Here is a 15,345-nt window from a genome sequence, read left to right as displayed (position 1 = left end):
ACCACATTTCTTGTGTTTATTTGAAATACTTGCCATGCTGGGCTCGTAAAGCATCACCAGAACTGCTCGACTAACCTTTCCACATCTGTGGGATTCAGCGCTTCGCTCCCTTTCTGTTCTATTTTGTTAGATTATTTACATAACGCATTAAACACACTGGGGAATCATTGAAATGTAACTCTGCACAGAAACAAATAACAGTGAATTGCCTGGTGCTCAGGAGATCAGAAACATTACTCGCCTTTCGTCTTGTTGACTAATGAACCGAGTTTAGAGTCCAGCTATCCGCTTTGGTTCCATATGGGGGATTGAACAGAGAGGGAGGGAGCGGAGGAGACAGTGAAAAACAGAGCAGAGAGCGGCGTCTGATCTTCCAGCTCCACCTCCAGCTTTCTCCATCCGCCAATTTCAAACCGTTTATCGATAATAGAACCGAAACACAGCGCTCCGCACAAACCCTTACAGACTCGGGCTTCATATTCAAAGATTTCCAGAAATCCGGAGCTTTTAAATAAGCCCCGTTGCAATTAACAGTCAGTAATATTCCTGCCGAAATACAGTCCCTTCGTTAACAAGTCAACCCGCCTCCTTCCATTTCAGTCCCAGACCCGATTCTATCTCCCCACACATTCCCTCCCAGACGGGTTCAGCAGTTCACAAACACCTTATTCCAGCTGATGTTGAGAATCTCATCTGTTGGGGTTTGAGTTATGACGCGGAGTTTCTACACCAGTGTTACCTTCTCACAGAGACACTTGCCCTCAATCTGTGAAAAGATGATGACCTTGAACTGGGACTGGAGCCGAACACATCCCCAGTTACAGTGAGGCCCGGCCCGGATATCCCATTCCCTCTGCTTTATATCAGACAATATCACACCTTCATGTCCAGCATTAGAGAAAGACAAACATACACTGTCAGTCTTACACTTCCTATCAGTGTGTTCATCTCCAGCACCAGAAAGCGAGATAAAGCGAGACAGATACGGTGAGAGATAGCGCGGAGAGACACAGTGCCAGAGTATCAGTTGCAGACTGAGCTGCAAAGCTAAGTGTTATCCAGAAAGATCCCATTGGAGAGACAAAAGATGCAATCTCATCTCTCACTGATATTGGACCAGAGGCAGACACACTATTAATCCCACCCTCAGTTCAGAGAGTGAAAAAACAATGGGCCACATTTGACTCTCTCTTGCCTGTTGTACTTTATTCTGTTTTGCAGCAGAGGGACGTTCGGTATTACTCTCAGTCATCGAGAGTATCACTCTGATTAAATTAATCTGGGACTTCTGCTATCGGATATTAATCCTACATGGTCCCGACAAACACACCGACTCACTCTTTCCTCCATGTTTTCCAGGATTGGTTTGAGAAATCCTTCCTCCAGTTTCTTCCTCACGCGTCAGTTTTATCAGTAAAGAGTCCAAGAATGAACAGAATCCATTGGCTCATTTCAGAGCCGCCCACTTTATCACTGAAAGGCTCTTTACCATCAAAAGATACCGAGAGAAACAGCAGGGATGGAAACATCTCGTTTAATAGTTAGAGATTGTAAAGTCAGTCTGGATTCCAGCGTTAGGCACTGGTGGAATCCCATCTGTTTCCCATTCTGGTGCCTGTTCCTGCACTGCCTGTGGACCCCATTCCCTCTGACCTTTCCCCCAGACCCACTTCCTTTGCTCAGACTCGGAAAAATTCCAATTGGGGAAAGTTTCCATCGATTTTTGTATTGGGAATTAAACCAGATATCTGCGCATGCGTGACTCAGCCCCGCCCCCAGCGCTGATTGTTGGTGAGCAGAAGAGCGCATGCGCGCTCCCCTCCCCCAGCTCGGCCTGTGGGCGCCATTCCCTCAGTGAGCGGAAGAAGATGGTTTAAAACAGCCGGGAATGGAGAGATCACGGCCCCCGGGGGAAGGGAGCAAAGAGCAGCCTCGTTACAGCAGCTCATCGCTTCGGGACCGTGTCCGCAGATGGGCTCAGAGATCGGCATTGAGTCCGGGGGAAGGTCAGGGGGAGTCCGGGGGCTGTTTGTAAGAGGCGGAGTGGATCAGGAACTGGTCCCGGAACATGGAGTGAGCGGGGGAAGGGAGAGGTCATTCTCGGGCTGTGTGTGTCCAGGGTGTGTCCAGGGTAAGGGAGACAGAATGGGAAGAACCTGCTATTTAAAATCATTGCTGCTTTCTCTCCCCAAACCAGTGGTGAATGTTCCTGGTTTAGTTCCAGTCTCACCCTGTTTTTGGACAGTGAACAGTCAGGATGTGGGGAGTGATACAAAGAGCATCTATTGCAGGCATCAGGTGAGAAGTGTGAAGGACACAATTTAAACAGCGGTTGTTTGCTTTCATTTGAACGGTTTGTCCCATGGGAGAGGAGATTAGAAACCTGACCTGTACAAAGGTCCCTGCCCCATCGGGTAGTCCCATTCATGGATCAGTGGAGGGGATGTCACTAAATTGTTTTAAAATCGCCCAACACACCTGGTGTGCAGAAGCTGAGTGCTGCAGTACTGCAGTGGAGTCAGACACTGACACCGTTTGTATCACTGGTTTTCATTTGTGGATATTCAAAATAATTATTCACAGATATTAAACTGATCACTTCTGTATTTTCGACCTCACCTCTTCTTGAGTTACAAGATATATGTTTCTTTTTACAGTCAAACCCTTGAAGGAGCCAGAATGAATGTGAAGTTTCCTCCATCCGAGGCAAAGGAACAGTGCAGCCAGCTCCTTCTCACACACAGTAAGTACATTATCACTCATAGAGCACAGAGACACAGACAGATCATCAGCTCCACAGTCTCAGACAGCAGAAGTAGTCAGTCCCACACTGATCCCAAGTTCCAGAGACACATTTTCAATCCAACAGTCAAACAGAGCAGGTGAGGCAGACACTGTTCCATTTCCCCCTCACTCAGTCCCGCTGACAGGTGGATACAAAAATCACAGTCCAAAGTCATGCTTTCAGATTGTCAATTTCGAAAAAGGAAAACTTTAGCCATGAATTAAATCCCAGATACCCCAAGATTCCAATTGTATGCTTGCCTAAATCTCTCTCACACACACGTGAGTTTAATACATGAAGTATCCATTCGAATTGTGTACCATTCGAATACAAATTGCAAGTCCAAAACTCATGTACAGTATCAGATTGAGAAATGCTGTGACAGTGTAACCTGAGAAACAGATTAGATACCAGTTTATAATAAACTCATAGTATGAGATTTAAAGATAAAGTATCAATTCTGTGAGCACACATTACACACGAGTCCAAAAATCTTATAATAAAACTTAAAGATGCAGTATCATTTCCTTTAGTGCAGACTGATCGACACATTATATACCAATTCAAAAATATCACCATATCAGTTTGCAAGATATATTATCATTCACAATAATACTGATAGAGATACAGATTTAATAGTAGTCCAAATTCACACAAATTATCTCATTAAAACCTCCAGCATCAAATCCTAAAGTGTATCCATATTTACCAATTAAATAATGAGAAAAACTACTTTAACATTAAGATATTAAAACTACAGTATTGAATACCATAATGTAATCTGAGAGATTAATTATGGACAGACACAGAATGAATCTCACACTCACATAACGTTCCAGAGACTGACACATGCAGAAGGAATCCCAAGCTCACATACAGTACTAGAGGTTGCCAGACACAGAGTGAATCCCACACTCAAGTATGGTACCAGAGATGACAGAAACAGAATGAATCCCACACTCACACACAGTACCAGAGACTGACAGATACAGAATGAATCCAACACTCACATACAGTACCAGAGACTGACAGATACAGAATTAATCCCTCACTCACAACCAGTACCAGAGACTGACAGATACAGAATGAATCCCACACTCACATAGATTATCAGGAACTGACAGTCACAGAATGAATCTCACAGTCACACTACTTCAGACTGAGGTACATTTTACATACCAGTTCAAAGATATCGTAGTGTCAGATTGAAAGGTACAGTATAAATTCCATTAGTGCAGACTGAGCTACATTTTAGATACATTAGTAAATACTCATAGATTATTATACTGAAATTAACATTATCAATACCATTGGTTCAGAATGAGCGTCACATTACATACCAGTCCAAAAACCTCATAAATGAACAGACTTGAAGATACAGTATCAATTCTATTAGCACTGCCTGACCTGTACATTACATACCAGACTGAAAATCCCACACATTATTAGACTGAAAGATACAGTATAATTCCATTAGTGCAGACTGAGCCACACATTATATAGCAGTCCAAGAATCTCATACCCTATCAGACTCAAAGATACAATATCAATTCCATAGCACATACTGAGCTACATGTTACTCATCAGTCCAAAAATCACATAGAATATCAGATTGAAAGATTCAGTATCACTTCCATTATTGAAGACTGAGCTACACATCACATTCCAGTCCAAAAATTCTAATACAGCGTCAGACTGATAGATACAGTATCAATTCCTTTCGTGTAGGCTGAGCTACATATTACATACCAGTCCAGAAATCTCATACAACATTAGATTGAGATACAGAATTAATCCCATTATTGCAGACTGAGCTAAACATTACATACCAATCCAATAATTTCACTGTGAACAGACTGAAAGGTACATAATCTCTGAACTCTATTGTGAATGATAAAGATGTAATATTACTCCAAAACTCACACATGTTTGATTAAAGAAAATCGAAAAGTGTCTCCATATTTACAAATTAAACACGAGACGAAGAACTGTATATAATTTCAAGTATTAAAGATACAGTTTCAAATACGTTACTGTAAACTGAAATAAGAATACAGAATGAATTCAGACTTGCACATTGTCTCAGAGACTGAATTACAGAATGAATCCCTCACTGAGATAATGTAGCAGAGAATGGCAGATACAGAATAAATCCCACTCTCACATACAGTACCAGAGACAGACAGATACAGAATGAATCCCACACTCACACACAGTACCAGAGACAGACAGATACAGAATGAATCCCACACTCACACACAGTATCAGAGACTGACAGATGCAGAATGAATCCCACACTCACAACCAGTACCAGATGCTGACAGATGCAGAATGAATCCCACACTCACAAAGGGTATCAGGAACTGACAGTCACAGAATGAATCTCACAATCACACTACTGCAGACTGAGTTACATTTTACATACTAGTTCAAAGATATCATAGTGTCAGATTGAAAGATACAGTATAAATTCCATTAGTGCAGACGGAGCTACATATTAGATATATTAGTAAATACTCATAGCGTATTATACTGAAATAAACATTATCAATACCATTGGTTCAGACTGAGCTACACATTACATACTAGTCCAAAAACCTCATAAATGATCAGACTGGAAGATACAGTATCAATTCTATTAGCACTGCCTGACCTGTACATTATGTACCGGACTGCAAATCCCATACAATATCAGACTGAAAGATACAGTATCAATTCGATCAGTGCAGACTGTGCCACACATTATATAGAAGTCCAAGAATCTCATACCCTATCAGACTCAAAGATACAATATCAATTCCATAGCACGTACAGAGCTCCATGTTACTCATCAGTCCAAAAATCACATCGAATATCAGATCGAAAGATTCAGTATCACTTCCATTATTGAAGACTGAGCGACACATCACATTCCCGTCCAAAAATCTAATACAGCGTCAGACTGATAGATACAGTATTAATTCCTTTAGTACAGGCTGAGCTACATATTACATACCAGTCCAAAAATCTCATACAATATTAGGTTGAGATACAGAATTAATCCCATTATTGAAGACTGAGATAAACATTACATACCAATCCAATAATTTCACTGTGAACAGATTGAAAGGTGCATAATCTCTGAACTCTATCGTGAATGATAAAGATGTAATACTACTCCAAAACTCACACATGTTTGATTAAAGAAAATCGAGAAGTGTATCCATATTTACAAATTAAACATGAGATGAAGAACTGTATATAATTTAAAGTATTAAAGATACAGTTTCAAATCCAATACTGTAAACTGAAATAAGAATACAGAATGAATTCAGACTTGCACATTGTCTCAGAGACTGAATTACAGAATGAATCCCACACTCACACACAGCACCAGAGATGGACAGATCCAGAATGAATCCCACACTCACACACTGTACCAGAGACCTGCAGATACAGAATGAATCCCACACTCACACACAGTACAGAGACTGACAGACACAGAATGAATCCCACACTCACACACTGTACCAGAGACCTGCAGATACAGAATGAATCCTACACTCACACACAGTACAGAGACTGACAGACACAGAATGAATCCCACACTCACACACAGTACCAGAGACCTGCAGACACAGAATGAATCCCACACTCACAGTACCAGTGACTGACAGACACAGAATGAATCCCACACTCACAGACTGTACTGGAGACTGCAGATACAGAATGAATGTCATAGTCACATTACTGCAGACTGAGTTACACAATATAGACCAGTCCAAAGATCTCATAGTGGCAGATTGAAAGATACAGCATAAATTCTGTTGGTGCAGACTGAGCGACATATTCAATATATTGGTAAATACTCATGTTACACTGAAATAAACATTCTCAATACCATTGGTACAGACTGAGCTACACATTACATACAATTCCAAAAATCACAAATGATCAGACTGTAAGATATAATTGAATTCTATTCACACCGCCTGAGCTCAACATTATATATCAGTCCAACAATCTCATACAATATTAGACTGAAAGATACAGAATCAATTCAATTAGTGCAGACTGAGCCACACATTATATAGCAGTCCAAGAATCTCATACCCTATCAGACTCAAAGATACAATATCAATTCCATTAGCACAGACTGATCTGTATGTTACTCACCAGTCCAAAAATCTCATACAGTATCACATTGAAAGATTCAGTATCAATTCCATTAGTGCAGACTGAGCTATACATTGCATTCCAGTCCAAAAATTTAATACAGTATCAGACTGATAGATACAGTATCAATTCATTTCGTGCAGGATGAGCTACATATTACATAACAGTCCAAAAATCTCATACAGTGTTAGACTCAGATACAGAATTAATCCCATTATTGCAGACTGAACTATACATTATATACTAGTCCAGTAATTTCATCGTGAACAGATTGAAAGGTATATTATCGTTCACAATAGAGTTCAGCGATTAAGATGTAATACTACTCCAAAGCTCACACACGTCGTTTGATTAAAGAAAATCAAAAAGTGTATCCATATTTACAAATTAAATGCTCGATGAAGAACTGTATATACTTTAAAGTGTTAAAGATACAGTTTCAATGCAATATTGTAAACTGAAATAAGAATACAGAATGAATCCAGACTTGCACATTGTCTCAGAGACTGAATGACAGAACAAATCCCACACTGAGATAAAGTAGCAGAGAATGGCAGATACAGAATGTATCCGCCACACACAGACAGTAGCAGAGACTGACAGGTACAGAATAAACGCAACACTTATACATAGTACCTGGAGACTGACAGATACAGAATAAACCCCACTCTCGTACACAGTACCAGAGATACAGATACAGAATAAATCCCAGTCTCATATACAGTACCAGAGACTGACCTCTACTGGCGGTAAGCGGCAACTGCAATGAGGGAACAAATTCACATTATCTGTCATGGTGACAGAAACAGGACAATGTGCAATGTGAGGGAAGTTTCTGTCTGTAACGTTTACTCTCGTATTTTTGCACTTTTTGACGATGAAAAATGACGACAATTGATTCATAATAAAGTTTTTGTTTCACTCATTCCATAGTTGTGAATTTGCCCCATTATATTTCACTGTACATTGCGCAGTATTTCTCTCTGATTTCTCAGGATGATTTACATTGCTCCTCTACCCCATTTAGACTCTTATTTTGCAAGCAGTGTGTGGCCTCCTTATTCCCCTTAGCGAAATGCCCCACCTCACACCTTTCTATATTGAAATTCAATGGCCATTGACACGGCCGTTCTGCAAGTTTATTTTATCCCAGTCTTCCTCAGTATCGACTATATTTCCTCAATCAATTACAAGAATTTAACACAGCATTACAACTAATGTTTGGTCTAACAAAATGTACTTGCAGCTCGTCTCCATTCCGAGTTTTTCTAAATCCCACCCGTGCAATATAATGTGAAGAATGAGTTTATCTTCTGTCCCTCTCTCATCTGTAAACTTCAATGACCCGGGGTTTGGGGGCATCTACTGGCCGGAAGCAGAACTGCAACAGTTCGGAACAAATTGCTGAAACCGGACAATGTGCAGTGTGAGCGTGTTTGTGATTGGTCGCAGGAATTAAGTCTAAATTTTTATAGCTGCTCATTAACCTTTAGTGTTTGTTATTGAGCAGTAAATAGAGCCGGACAGTAAGGATATGGGAAGTTATACAAAGAGCATCTATTGCAGGCTTCAGGTGAGGAGTGTGAAGGACACATTTTAAACAGCGGCTGATATGTATCAGTTGAATGGTTAGTCCCAAGGGAGAGGGGATTAGAACCCTGACCTGTACAAAGGTCCATCGTGTAGCCCCATTCATGGATCAGTGCAGGGGTTGGGTTGTGTCTGGATGTCACTAAATTGTTGTAAAACAGCCTGGTGTGCAGAAGCTGAGTGCTGCAGCACTGCAGTGGAGTCAGCCACTGACACTGTTTGAATCCCTGGTTTTCATTTGTTGTTATTACAATGATTATTAACAGAGAGATTCAATTAATCACCTATGTATTTTCTACTTCATCTTTTTTTGAATTACAAGATATAATTTATCTTCCTACAGGCAAATACTTGAAGGACCCAGAATCAGTGTGATGTTTACTCCTCCCGAGGCACAAGGAGCAGTCAGTGCAGCCAGCTCCTTCTCACACACAGTATGTATATTATCACACACAGAGCACAGAGACACAGACAGGTCATCAGTCCCACAGTCTCAGACAGCAGAAATAGTCAGTCCCACACTGATCCCAATCCAACAGTCAAAACAGAGCAGGAGAGACAGACGGGATTTCCATTTCACAACAACTCAGTACCACTGACTGGCAGATAAATAATTCCCAGTCCAAAATCACTCCCACTATCAGATTGAAACGAACTGTGTTAATCTCACATTAGTCCAGAATTAGCTACAAATTACATACCAGATAGAACTGACACATGGTACTGATTGATAGGTACAGCATGAATTACAATAGTGTACTCCAAGAATCAAATTAAATACCAGCCCACAACTCACACATTATGAGCTTAAAGATGCAGTATTCATGCCAATATTGTACCCTGAGATGCAAATTAGATATCAGTTCAGATGTGACCCATATTTGACTTACATATATGTCCAAATATCTCATAGTGTCAGAATGAAATGTACAGTTTCAATTCCTTTACTGCAGACTGAGGTACACGTTAGATACCAGTCCAAAATTCTCATACAGTATTAGATTGAAAGATACAGTATCAACTCCATTAATGCAGACTGAGCTACACATCAAATACCAGTCTAAAAATCTCAGTGTCAGATTGAAAGGTACAGTTTTGATTTGATTAGTACAGACTGACCCACACGTTACATACCAGTATACAAATCTCACACAGTATCAGACTGAAAGATACAGTATCAATCCCATTAGTGCAGATTGAGTTACACATTAGATATCAGTCCAGAAATCACATTCAGGGTCATGCTGAAAGATGCAGTATGAATTCCATTCGTGCAGACTGAGCTACACAACAGATATGAGCCCAACAATCTCAGTGTCAGATTGAAAGATACAGTATCAATTCCATTAGTGCAGATTGAGCTACACATTATATATGGTCCAAAATTCGAATACAGTATCATACTGAAAGATACAGTATCAATCCTATTAGTGTTGACTCAGCTACACATTGCAAACCAGTCCAACAATCAGGTCAAGCTCATGCTGAAAGGTACGGCATCAATTCCATTATTGCAGACTGAGTTATTCCTTACACACAAGTCCAAATATAGCACACAGTGTCAGACTGAAAGATACAGTCTCATTCCCATTAATGCAGACTGAACTACACATTACATACCAGTCCAAAAATCACACAGTGTCAGCTTGAAAGATAAAGTATCAATTCCACTAGCCCAGACTGAGCTACACAATAAATACCAGTCCAATAATTTCACAGTAAGATATTGAAATGTACATTCTCATTTAAAATAGTCTTCACAGAAATTAAGATGTAATCCTACATCAAAACTCACAAACATTGCATGATTAAAACAAAGTTCTAAAGTGTATCCATAATTACAAATTAACACTAGACAAAGGACTATGCATACATTCATGTATTATAGATACAGTTTCAAGCAACATACTGTAACCTGAAATAAGAATACAGAACGAATCCAGACTTGCACTTTGTCCCAGAAACTGAGTTACAGAATAAATCCTACACTGAGATATAATACCAGAGACTGACTGTCACAGAATGAATCCCACACTCACAGGCAGCACCAGAGTCTGACAGATTCAGAATGAATCCCACACTCACACACAGTGCCAGAGATTGACAGACACAGAATGAATCCCACACTCACACACAGTACCAGAGTCTGACAGATACAGAATGAATCCCACACTCACACACTGTACCAGAGACTGACAGATACAGAATGAATCCCACACTCATACACAGTACCACAAACTGACAGATACAGAGTGAATCCCACACTCACATACAGTACCAGAGTCTGACAGATACTGAATGAATCCCACATTCACACACGGTACCAGAGACTGACAAATTCAGAATTAATCCCTCACTCACACACAGTACCAGAGTCTGACAGATACAGAATGAATCCCACACTCACACACAGTGCCAGAGATTGACAGACACAGAATGAATCCCACACTCACACACAGTACCAGAGACTGACAGATATAGAATGAATCTCACACTCACACACAGTACCAGAGTCTGACAGAGAGAGAATTAGTCTCACACTCACAGACAGGACTGGAGACTGACAGATACAGAATGAATATACAGTCTGACATCTACTGGCCGGAAGGGAGAACTGTAACAGAGTGGAACAAATTCACATTGTCTGTCGTTGTTCCAGATTCAGGACAATGTGCAGTATCAGCAAATAGTTTCTCTCTGTAACTTCTAGTCTCGTTTTTTTTGATATTTTGACAGTGAAATAGTAAGACAATTGATTCAGAATAAAGTTTTTGTTTTACTCATTCGATAGTTGTGAATTTGCCCCATTATATTTCACTCGACATTGCGCAATATTTCGGTCTGATTTCTCAGGACACGATTTAGATTAATTCAAATAAACCGAACTGAAACACGAATAAAAACTGAGCATAAAGCTGGAAGTTTTAATGGCGGCCGTCAAAGGTGAAAGGGATAAAATAGAGAGAAAAAAATACCAAAAATGCTGGAAAGACTCAGCAGGTCCGGCAGCATCTGTGGAGACGGGAAGCTCGGGTTAACGGTTCAGGACTATGACCCTTCTATAGATCAGAAAGGTTAATCCGACATAATTTAAAAAAGGAACGGGAATCAGCAGAGGGAAAGACTGCAGAAAATCAATTAATTTCACTGAATCCGGGCAATTGTGTCCAATATCCACAGTACAGATCATAGGAAATAATAATACAAAGGGACAGAGATAAATTCAACATTATGGGGGAAATGAATGAGGTTTAAAAGTATTTTTAAAATATAAATTAGACCCGTTTATGTTTTGGAAACACTATCCCTCTGAACATCATCAAATTTGGTTCCACTCTTGGTGTTTCTGAATTAAGCGAACTGGGATTCTAACCTGTTGGAATTAACTGTTTGGAAGGCAGCTATACTCACCATTGTAGCACTTTGTTCACGAGGAGGGAGAAATAGAGTGTTTCTGTGGAGTTTGGGTTTTGAGTTTCTGGTACTTTAATCACAGACAATAAATATTTCCCAAACACCAGCCCCTGAACAGAGACAACAAGCTGGTGGAATTTCTCATTTATAAATATTAAATAAGAGGATGACAAAAGAGAATAGGAAACGGTCAGGAAGATTTCACAAGAACAATTGGGGAAGCAAAGAGGAACTACGAAATTAAATTATCAAGGAATATCAAAAGAAATCGTAAATTATTCTACAGATGCATAAATAAAACAAGGAAAATCAGAATAGCTTCAGTGCCACAAAGGGATGCACAAAATAAACTCAGTGGTAACGTCAGTGAAATGCCAGAAATATTGAATTATTACTTTCCCTCAGTATTTACCCGGGAGATTAACAGGGTGAGCATGATATTAGAGGAAGGGGTCAATAAAGATATCAAGACATTTAAGTTAGAAAGGGTGGTTAAACTCCTGGTCCAGATGGATTGCATCTGCACATATTAAATGAAGCAAGGGAAGAGACAGCGGAGGCACTGTTACATACATAGAAAAAAATCATCACAAAAAGGAATAGTGCCAGAGGACTGGATGACAGTTAATGTGATTCTTATATTTTAAAACAGGAGATAGAACAAGTCCAGGGAACTATAGACCAGTTAACTAAAGGTCGGTGGTAGGAATGATCATGGAATCTTTTACTCAATGAAACAATAGAAAAACATCCAGAAACCGAAAATATAATAAAGAATAGTCAGCACGGATTTCAGAAAGGGAAGGTTTAACAGTTTGGCAGAAGGTTTGACAGTTTAAATTACAGTTCAACATAACTTATCTGCTTATCAATTCTATTCCTCTAGAAATAAACCCCAGTGCTGTGTTTGCTTTCTGTGGCCTCATCAACCTGTGTTGCTACTTTTAACGATTTGTCAATCTGTACCCCTAAATCACTTTGCTCTTCTACACCATTTAGACTCTTATTTTCCAAGCAGTGTTTGGCCTCCTTATTACCCCGAGCAAAATGCACCACATCACAACTTTCTATTTGGTAACTAAATGTCCATTTCCTCCGCCTTTCAGCAAGCTTATTAAATCTTCTTGTATTTTGTTGCATTCTTCCTCAGTTTAGGCTATACCCCCAAAATTAATTACAAGCATTTAATACAGCATTACAACTCATGTTTGGTCCAACAAAATGTTCTCCATTCCCAGTTTCTCCAAACCCCACCCGTGCAATATAATGTGAAGAATGAGTTTATCTTCTGTCCCTCTCTCATCTGTAAACTTCAATGACCCGGAGTTTGGGGACATCTACTGGCCGGAAGCAGAACTGCAACAGTTCGGAACAAATTGATGAAACCGGACAATGTGCAGTGTGAGCGTGTTTGTGATTGGTGGCAGGGATTAAATCTGATTGGATATCTGAAGAAACCAATCAGAGAGTGAAAGTAAATGTTTTGTGTCCTCACGCCCAATCGTCCAATCACAATCATTGCCTTCCCCCATCCCTCATTACCATAGGGCTGTGCGGCTGCCTATTTAATCCGAGCTCGGAGCGGATTTGGGTCATTTCTGGGTCTGAAATTGAGTTTGAAAATGCCTGAGGACAAGAAAGCAGCTCCCAAGAAGGGCGCCAAGAAAACCTTGAGTAAAGCACCAGCCAAGGGCGGCAAGAAGCGGAGAAAGTCGAGGAAGGAGAGTTACTCCATCTACGTCTACAAAGTGATGAAGCAGGTTCACCCCGACACCGGCATCTCCTCCAAGGCCATGAGCATCATGAACTCCTTTGTGAACGATATTTTCGAGCGCATCGCAAGTGAGGCTTCCCGCCTGGCCCATTATAATAAACGGCGCACCATCAGCTCCCGGGAGATCCAGACCGCCGTGCGCCTGCTGCTGCCCGGGGAACTGGCCAAGCACGCCGTGTCGGAAGGGACAAAGGCGGTGACCAAGTACACCAGCTCCAAGTAAAACTTCACAATGTACTGAAAAAAAATAAACACAAAGGCTCTTTTAAGAGCCACCCACAGTCTCTCTGAAGACGCTGTACCGACACCTCTGTATGGAATCATTTTACTGTAGATAGTTTGATACCAACTGTCTCAATATAACTCTTGTGTTTTTGTAGTTTCTCTTGAAATCTGGAAGATTCTCATAATCACTGCCCGGTTTAATCTGTGAGTCCCAATAACCAAAAACGTGTCCCTGATCCTCTCATTCCCGTTCATTTTCCACCCCTTCCCCCGCATCTGCCCCTTCAGAGCCGTTTTCAGGCGGTGGATTAGACTTCAGTCATTTTTTTCTCCTTTTCACGTTTGTTTGTTCATTATTCGGGAATATCACTTTCAGAACCGCAATCCTTTGTAAAGCAGCAGCCCTGAAAGGGACTTCACACCGAGTACAGAATAGTCTAAAGGCTCTGTCACTGTTCGACTTCTTACACCAGGAGTCTCGGCTCCGGTTTCGATCGCGCTGCAGCTCCTGTGAACAGGGATCAATCCACAATCTGTGGTTTGTTACTTTTACAAAGATTGAGCTGGAATCTGTCCCGTTACAAAATGGGACTTTATTGGAGCCCGATTGAAAGCGAACGGTGAATGAAGCCGGATTTTAACCGGATTGTAAAAGATTCTGGAAGTTGTGATGGGAAATGTGGAACAACAGAGTAAAAGGAGAGAGATTTTTAAATCTTTGTCTTAAGGCGAGTTTTTTTTCCTAAATCCGCTTCTTGTGTTACAAATATATTGGGGGGCTTTTCAAATTTCAAAAAAACGGTTCACTTCGGGATTTTCCGCCTTTTCTCATTGCCGGCTGTTGATTGGTGAATGAAACAGCTCTCTGATTGGTCTGTTCGTTCAACCAATGAAATTGAGGACAGATGCACCAATCACAATTGCCCCCACTGCACTCCTCCAGAGCGTATAAGAAGGGCGAGTGCGGGAGGATTTCTTCATTCTTTGTGAAAGTGTTTGTGAGATTGTGGAAATGTCTGGAAGAGGAAAAACCGGCGGTAAAGCTCGGGCCAAGGCCAAGTCTCGCTCATCCCGGGCCGGACTGCAGTTCCCTGTGGGCCGTGTTCACAGGCTCCTGCGAAAGGGGAACTACGCTGAACGTGTGGGTGCCGGAGCCCCGGTCTATCTGGCTGCTGTGCTCGAGTATCTGACGGCTGAAATCCTCGAGCTGGCCGGCAACGCGGCCCGGGACAACAAGAAGACCCGCATCATCCCCAGACACCTGCAGCTGGCCATCCGCAACGACGAGGAGCTCAACAAGCTGCTGGGACGGGTGACCATCGCTCAGGGCGGGGTGCTGCCTAATATCCAGGCCGTGCTGCTGCCGAAGAAAACCAGCAGTGTGAGTTCCAAGAGCAAGTAA

General features: G+C 41.1%; 1 protein-coding gene across 1 annotated transcript; it reads left to right on the top strand.

Moving 5' to 3' along the window:
- The first annotated feature begins 14,955 nt into the window (after positions 1 to 14,955).
- Positions 14,956 to 15,345, top strand: LOC137316737 (histone H2A-like). The gene has a single exon (XM_067980595.1). It carries the CDS (start codon positions 14,956 to 14,958, stop codon positions 15,343 to 15,345), a length of 390 nt encoding a protein of 129 aa, XP_067836696.1.

Source organism: Heptranchias perlo, unplaced genomic scaffold (assembly GCF_035084215.1).
Source record: "Heptranchias perlo isolate sHepPer1 unplaced genomic scaffold, sHepPer1.hap1 HAP1_SCAFFOLD_60, whole genome shotgun sequence".
NCBI lineage: Eukaryota > Metazoa > Chordata > Chondrichthyes > Hexanchiformes > Hexanchidae > Heptranchias > Heptranchias perlo.
This window is presented reverse-complemented; position numbering and strand designations above follow the sequence as displayed.

Coding starts and splice junctions, on each gene's coding strand:
- LOC137316737 (XM_067980595.1), top strand. CDS start 14,956: ATGTCTGGAAGAGGAAAAACCGGCGGTAAAGCTCGGGCCAAGGCCAAG.